This window comes from Rhincodon typus, chromosome 30 (assembly GCF_021869965.1).
Source record: "Rhincodon typus isolate 14 chromosome 30, sRhiTyp1.1, whole genome shotgun sequence".
NCBI lineage: Eukaryota > Metazoa > Chordata > Chondrichthyes > Orectolobiformes > Rhincodontidae > Rhincodon > Rhincodon typus.
The window spans coordinates 33,059,456-33,066,782 of NC_063361.1; the positions used below are offsets into that span (position 1 = coordinate 33,059,456).

The following is a 7,327-nucleotide window of genomic DNA, read 5'->3' on the forward strand; positions in this document are numbered from 1 at the left end:
TCTCTGTTGCATTTCCAGAGAAGTGATTAGGAAGCATTTAGAATGGAGAGTGAAATTCTCATGCAACAACAATGATTTGCATTCATATAGCACCTTGGTAGAGCATCCCCTAGGTGCTTCCCAAGAGCAATATGCAACACCAAATTCACAGGAGGAGTTCCGGGGAAATTGGCCAAAAACTTGCACCAATTGGTAAGGTTTTAAGGAACATCTTAAAAGGAGGAGAAACAGAGGTAGAAAGACAGAGAGGGTTAAGAAGAGAATACCAGAACTCAGGACCCAAGCAGCTGAAGGCACAGCCAATGTAGAAATAGAGGCCAGAACGGGAGGTGCACAAAGATTACGGAATGGCATGTAGAGAACTGGGGAAAACAGTGATAACCCGTACCCCACAAAAACAGACATTGAGAGGTGGGTCGGACGAGTTCAGACCAAATCACTTGATCTCTAATCTGCCCACTCTAGTTTGAATGGAGGTAAGCCAGAGAACAGCAGCTCTCCAGGGGGAGGGTTGGGTTGGTCACTGAAATATTTGAAGAAACGTTGAGCCTGCATTTTAGGTAGAGTTTGGTTTTTAATCCCTGCAGGCTGTAGTTCCTGAACTTCGAGAAAACCCCTCGAGGGAGATATAGAGCCCTGCTTGAGAAGAATTGGAAGCTGCTTCCCATACTCTTTGCCAATCCCACTGAGCCCCTCCAAAATGTCAGAGAGCCCTTTCCCTGGAGCTCTGGGAAAAATGTTTAATCGATTTAGTGATCCCTCCCTCCTCAATACCAGACTCGACTCCAATCGGCTCAACACTGTCAACCAGCCATTTTCCACCAGGACATTTTATGGGGAAGGAAACAGCGCCGTTCTGAAAAAGAGAAAAATTAAATTCCTTTCACTGTCAGCTGATTTATCTGCCTTCCAGTTACCAAGTTAGAATTGTTGCAGAATAAAGTGTTTCGTAAGGTTTTGCTTCAATATTCCATAATTTGATGCAATTAATCTCATTGGATTTTCTTTCAGTTTTTTTTGTCTAGTTTGTACATTTCTTCTCAGTTTCATTGTTTACCAGATTTTTGTGACTGTTCATTTGGAGATATTTGATTACCTGCAGACTTCAATTAACTATCATTGATCTCCCTTCCATGGAATGTTGTTAATGGGGCTAGCACTGTATACCATCACAGCTGTGAATGCAGAAGCTCAGGGTAATTACTGGGAATTAATTATTTGCTATTCATTTACTTCTTTGTGTGTTATCCACGTTTGCATTTGTAGGAAATAGATGTCCCATGCTCCCCCAGCCCATTACAGCTCTCTCAGATTGTGTTCACTGAGCTGACATCTGGTTCTTGTACTGATGCTGTTGAAGTGACGGAGCAAGTGTCTGCTGAGGGAACAGCATCAACAGACACACATCAAAAGGCAGGTGACTGCAACATGGAGAATGGAGAAATAGCCAGAAGAGACTTAGGCTCTATACCGCCACAGGGTCACCTGGCTGTGTCCGGTTCTGAGGCCTGGACACAGTTTGTACCATCTACAATTGTGTTGGAAGAGTTCATGATGATAGAAGCTGCCCTGACACAACCTGACCACACTCAATCCCAATCCCCTCCTCTGGATGAGGAAAACTCCAAGGCGAAAGAAATCCCAGAAGAGATTCTGGAAAACCCTACAGCTGAGATTTCCATGGATTGCACTGAGGACGCATCCTGCATTGGAGATGCTGAAGAAAATGTGGCTTTCATAATAACAGAGAACCAGATCCAAGCCTTATCCCAAAGGGAAGTCCAGGAAATTGTGAGTGAGAAAGGTGAGGATATACACACCTGGAGTGTTTCTTCAGCAAACGACAAAAACTCTGAAGATCCATCTCTGGACCCTTCACAAGCTCAAGTGGAGGAAAAAGCATCCCTTGCCTCGTTGGACAGTAAGCCAGTTGTTGTCATATTTGAAGAACCCATGGACATCAAAACAGCTTACAAGAGGTTATCGACTGTATTTGAAGAATATGATGAAGAATTTCAAACAGTGTTGAGAGGAAAAGACTCCAGTCAAGAAACACAAACGTTTTCAATCCCATTTGAGGAGCAAATGGCATCTTTGATGTTGAATGCTGTTTCTGAAGGAGTCGATGAGGCTTCCAAGTCAGAATCAACTGACTGTACACCTGTGAGTGAGTCAGAAGGAGATCTGAAACATGATAATAACACAGCTTCAGAAGAGAAACCTTTGCATTCCGTTCCAAATGTTACATCTTCGGAGGCTGAAGAATGGAGAAATGGCAACTCAAAGAATGTTAAGATTCGGTTTCCCAAGCAACGGCTGAACGCATTGACAAAAGCCATCGAGTCAGGATCAAAAACTGGATGGAAAACCTTGCAAGTGGTTGTTTATGAAGAGGAGGAAAAGATAGACAAAGTAACAGGTGAAAAACAAATGGAGGTGAAGAAGTACGAGCTCAACCAGATCGAGCAGAACAAGGGCAGATCGTCAAAAACACAAAACACAAGCACAGCCTTTGCCAGAACAGAGGAAATCAAAAACAGTACTTACAAAACAATGGACAGTCTAGAGGAAACCATCAGAGAACTGGAGTCGACCATCACCCAAATCAGCCGAGATCCAAGCAGTGACTTCATATTTACCAGAGAATTGCTCAGTGGCCCCAGTGTCAGTGAGCCCAGAGAACAGCTGATGGATGAGTCCAGCATGTGCCCTGCTGCTTACCAGCCTGATGCGCTCGAAATGGAAGAAGATGTGCCATACCTGATGGACCAACCATCCAGCTCGACAAGGAGCACGTCTCCAAGTTCGAGAGTCAAACCGCCCCTGCTCCCAAAGCCCCAGCTCCCACCGGCAGAAGTAAAGGTTCCAGTTTCATATCTTTACCTTGCAAACTTCGCCCACTGCTTCCTCTGGGCCTCACTCTCGGCTCGATCCTCTCCTGTTGTCTCCTGGCTGTTTGACACACACAATCATCCAGTTCACAGTGAATCCTATCACAATCCACTGCTCTCATTTCTTAAACTGTCTGCTCTGCCTGCAAAGCTTGGGTGACTTGCTACTTTTATTTTTCCCAAATTTAGATTTAGTTTCTCTCTGATTCCTTCAGAATCCTGTACATGTCTGAGTAAAAGATGATGATTAAACTGATTCCTCTCTTAATCCTAGATCTGTCTGAATCTGTTCACTTCCACTGATGCTGTTGGAAAGCTGATTAAAAGTATCTTGTTGGGTGCTGTTAATCTTTTTAAAGTTGCATTTTTCAGGGGCCTTTGAATTCAGTGCTTTCCTTGTCTGGCAGTTTATTCTGGCTGAACAGTTTAAAGGGGCTTTGTCTTCATGGGGATGGATAGAATTGACAACATTTTTTTGAAGTGGGGTGGTTCAAAATAAACATAATTTACATCACCTGGGATAAAACAATGACTAGTCTCACAGTAACACCCTTGTTGTTGCATATTTGGATTATAGATCCTAACAGAAACATGGAGGCAACACCCCGTTAACACTGAACACAAACTGCAGCTGTGACAGATTTTAATGATGCAGAAATGACCAAACATTCCCAGGGTCCAGCTGCCAAACAGCGCTGCTGTTTTCCAGCCTTTACTATATCCCAGAAAGGGAGGAATAGCTGCACGTCATTCCAATGTTGTTTCTGCATCTACTCCCTCTGATTGGAAGAAAATGTGTCTTGATGTAAATTATTTTCTGATTTCCTCAACTCTTTGGTCTTTGAGAGATTAATTACAGCCTGTTCTTCAAAGGCCTATGTCGACTTTTACTCGCGAGATTAGAGCTTGTTAGGTCAATCTGTTAAACAGCTGTTTGAACAGTAACTCGATGAACCTGTGCTTAATCTTGGGTGATAGTGAGGAGTGGGATATCTTGCTGCTCAGTGTTCAATGAGAAACAAGTTTCTTTTGTTCCTTTGGACTGGGTTTGAGTAGATGGGGATGTGAGGCCCTGGGGTCTGCAACTGGACATTTTGGATTCTAATTCCAGCATTTGCATGCCTCTCTCTCTCTTTCCCCCTGTTTCCTTGGGTTATTGGTGACTGAATTTAATTCAGAGCTGGTAATATTTTAACGTGTGAGGGCTGAAGAATTTTCTAAATTGTTGCTGTCACTGCTTCAAGCAGATGTGGCACTCCACGTAGTTTTCGGTTATTCCTCTCTATGCTGTTTCATGTTGGATCAAATATAAAGTCCCACAGTTCCCTATCAGTTTGGGTTTTGGACTATGGGTAATTTGTTCGCCTCCAGCATCAGGAATAGATTCCTTTTCCTCCAGGGGGATTGTAATGGCCTCAATGGGGAGGTGGTTACATAGTGGTATAATGATTGGATTAACAATGCAAAGCTCCAGTTTGATGTTCTGGGGATGTGGGTTCAAATCCCACCAGGGCAGATGGTGAAATTTCGATCATGGAGTCATTGAGCTGTACAGCACGGAAACAGAACCTTCCAACTTGTCTGTGCTGACCAGATATCCTAAACTGACCTGGTCCCACTTGCCAGCATTTGGCCCATATCCCTCTAAACCGTCCTATTTCACATACTCATCCAGATGCCTTTTAAATGTTGTAATTGTACCAGCCCCCACCACTTCCTCTGGCAGCTCATTCCATACATGCACCACCCTCTGTGTTAAAATGTTGTCCCTTAGGTCCCTTTTAAATCTTTCCCCTCCACCTTAAACCTATGACCTCTAGTTTTGACTCCCCCTACCCCGGGAAAAAGACCTTGGCTATTCAAATAAAAACAGAAAGAACTGCAGATGCTGTAAATTAGAAATAAAAACAGAAATTGCCGGAAAAGCTCAGCAGGTCTGGCAGCATTCGTGGAGAGAAATCAGATTTAACGTGTCGGGTCGAGTGACCCTTCCTCAGAGCCTTGGCTATTTACTCTATCCATACCCCTCATGATTTTATCAACCTCTATAATGTCACCCCTCAACCTCTAATGATCCTGGGAAAAATAACCCCAGTCTATTCAGCCTCCCCCTATAGCTCAAACCCTTCAATCCTGGCAACATCTTTGTAAAGCTTTTCTGAACTCCTTCAAGCTTAACAACATCTTTCCTAGAATCAAAGAAAGTATGGAATAAAAAGCTAATCTAATAGTGTTGCTGTTAAAACCCATCTGGTTCATTAATATAAGGAAATCTGCTGTCCTTACCTGGTCTGGCCTATGCTTGACTTCAGACCCACAGCAATGTGGTTGATTCATAACTGCCCTCAGAAATGGTCTTAGCAATCCAGTCAGCTAAAGGTGCAATTAGAGATGGATAATAAATGCTGGCCCAGACCACATCCCCTGAACAAATTTTAAAAATATGTCCCATGCACTTTTTTTGGTGCTTCTCCTGACAAGACCCATGCAGAAAGAGTTGACATTTTTTTTTGTAGCTCCTTGTTGTTTGAGAAACAAGTATTGGCCAGAACACCCTGTGAAAATTCCCCAGCTCTGGGATCTGTTCTGTCCCCGCAAAGGGGCAGATTTAATGTCACATCCAGGCTGCAGTGTACCACTGTCTCGGTTCCATGGACACAAGGTGCCTTTAGGGGTTTCACTTCAGTCTCAGGAGAAGGGCTGAGCCCTGGGCTGCACACAGACACAGCCAATCACTGACCCCAGTGATCACTGCACTGTCACAAGTGTTGTCCTTCAGATCCCTAATAACTGAAAGCCTTGCAGCATCTTCAGCTGAAATCCCAATCACTCCATTATTTGGAAGAGCTGCCTCCTGGTGGGGTGTCACCAGATGTCACCCCCCCCCCCACACCAGCCTTCGTCATCGTAAACAGCTCAGTCAGCGATTTGCCTCATCGGTGTTTGTGGGATCTTGCTGTGCAGTCACTGCCATCCACACAACAGCAGTGGCCGTACTTTGAAAACCAGAACTGTCTGGGTGAAGATCCCTGAGGATTTTCAGTGGGTTAGGTTTCTGATGGTAATGCAGACCCTGACAGTGAGTCCCCCTGGGTCTGTCAGTGTTCCCTCCATCAGAGACAACCCCCCATTCACACCCAGCTCTGACCGGGCACACTGGGACTGTGGTTTAACATTCCAGGGGAAAGATTAATTTTACACAGATTTAAACTAAAACCTGCAAGTTCTGGAAAGGAGCAGCTCCCTGGTTAACGTCTGAAACAGGAGATACGGGAGCCTGTTTCCCGGAGGCAGGCAGAGATTGGGAGGGGTGGGCACACTGGACATAGGAGCCAGGCAGAAGGGGAGGACAAGGAGAAAGGGGGAGTTCCAGGGGGATGAGGGAGACCAAGGGGCTTGTGGTGGGTGTCGGGATGGGGCAGTGGTAGACCAGGGGAATGGGGGTATCGGGGCATGAGGACAATGGCAGCTTTCAGGGAGGTAAAAGTGGGCGGAGATGGGGGCAGAAGGGCGAGGGGGAGGGTGGGGAATGTGGGTGATAGTGGAATAGGGAGATGGGAGGGGTGTTCAGGGGAGACCAGAATATATGTGTGTGTGTGTTTGGGGGACTGAGATGAGCTGCTAGGGATGTGGGCAGTATTAGTGAGATGGGGGTAGTGGGGAGAGTCCCACACCCAGGCTCCCCACTGGCAGTAATGTGGGTCGGGCCTGGAATAATTGACACTCACTGAGCCACCCCTTCCCCCCCTTCCCTAGACTCCTTGCCCCTGTTTGTGGGGGTGGAGCTATTTCACACAGAAGGTGGTGTGTATATAGAATAAGTTGCCAGAGGAAGTGGTGGAGGCGGGTACAATTGCAACATTTAAAAGATATTTGGAGAGGAACATCGATAGGAAAGGTTTAGAGGTATATGGGCCATATGCACGCCATGGGACTAGTTCAGATTAGGAAACCTGGATGAGTTGGGCCGAAGGGCCTGTTTCTGTGCTGTATGACTCTGTGACTCTATCTCTGGGGGCAGCTCAGTTGGGGGGGAGGGGGTATTTGGGAAGGGGGCTTTGGGGTTTGGGGTGAGGTCTTGAAGAGAGAATGAATGGGCCACACTGTTGCTTTTATCAGTCGAGGTGAGGCTGTGCTGACTCTATGTTTATTCTGTTTTCTCTTGGTTCTAGACTGGGAGCAGCTCCTCACTGCAAAGCCGCATTGCAATTCCAGCTGCTCCAAAACTCAAGCAACCACACAGCAGCAGCGAGAAACTGAAACATAACAAACAGCGGGAAGAGTATCTGAGACTACAGAGCCAGCAGGGCACTCAGCAGGTAGTTTACTTCTAGACAACAAAGCGAGAATCAAAGCTAGCTTCATACCTGGCTGATGGTGTCCCTGCTGAACTTCCTGCATCAGTGCCAGTGCGTCTGCATTCTCCGCTCTTCCCC

The 7,327-nt window shown here is 45.8% G+C and overlaps 1 protein-coding gene across 1 annotated transcript in view; it reads left to right on the plus strand.

Annotated features, from left to right (window-relative positions):
* The window catches only part of LOC109913574 (sickle tail protein homolog), a 111,617-nt gene extending 108,510 nt beyond the window's left edge, over positions 1-3,107 (plus strand). The window contains exon 18 of the mRNA XM_048614423.1: positions 1,267-3,107. Coding sequence (XP_048470380.1) covers positions 1,267-3,051 — 1,785 coding nt within the window. The 3' untranslated portion in view covers positions 3,052-3,107. The remainder of the gene's footprint in view (positions 1-1,266) is intronic.
* Positions 3,108-7,327: the final 4,220 nt, after the last annotated feature.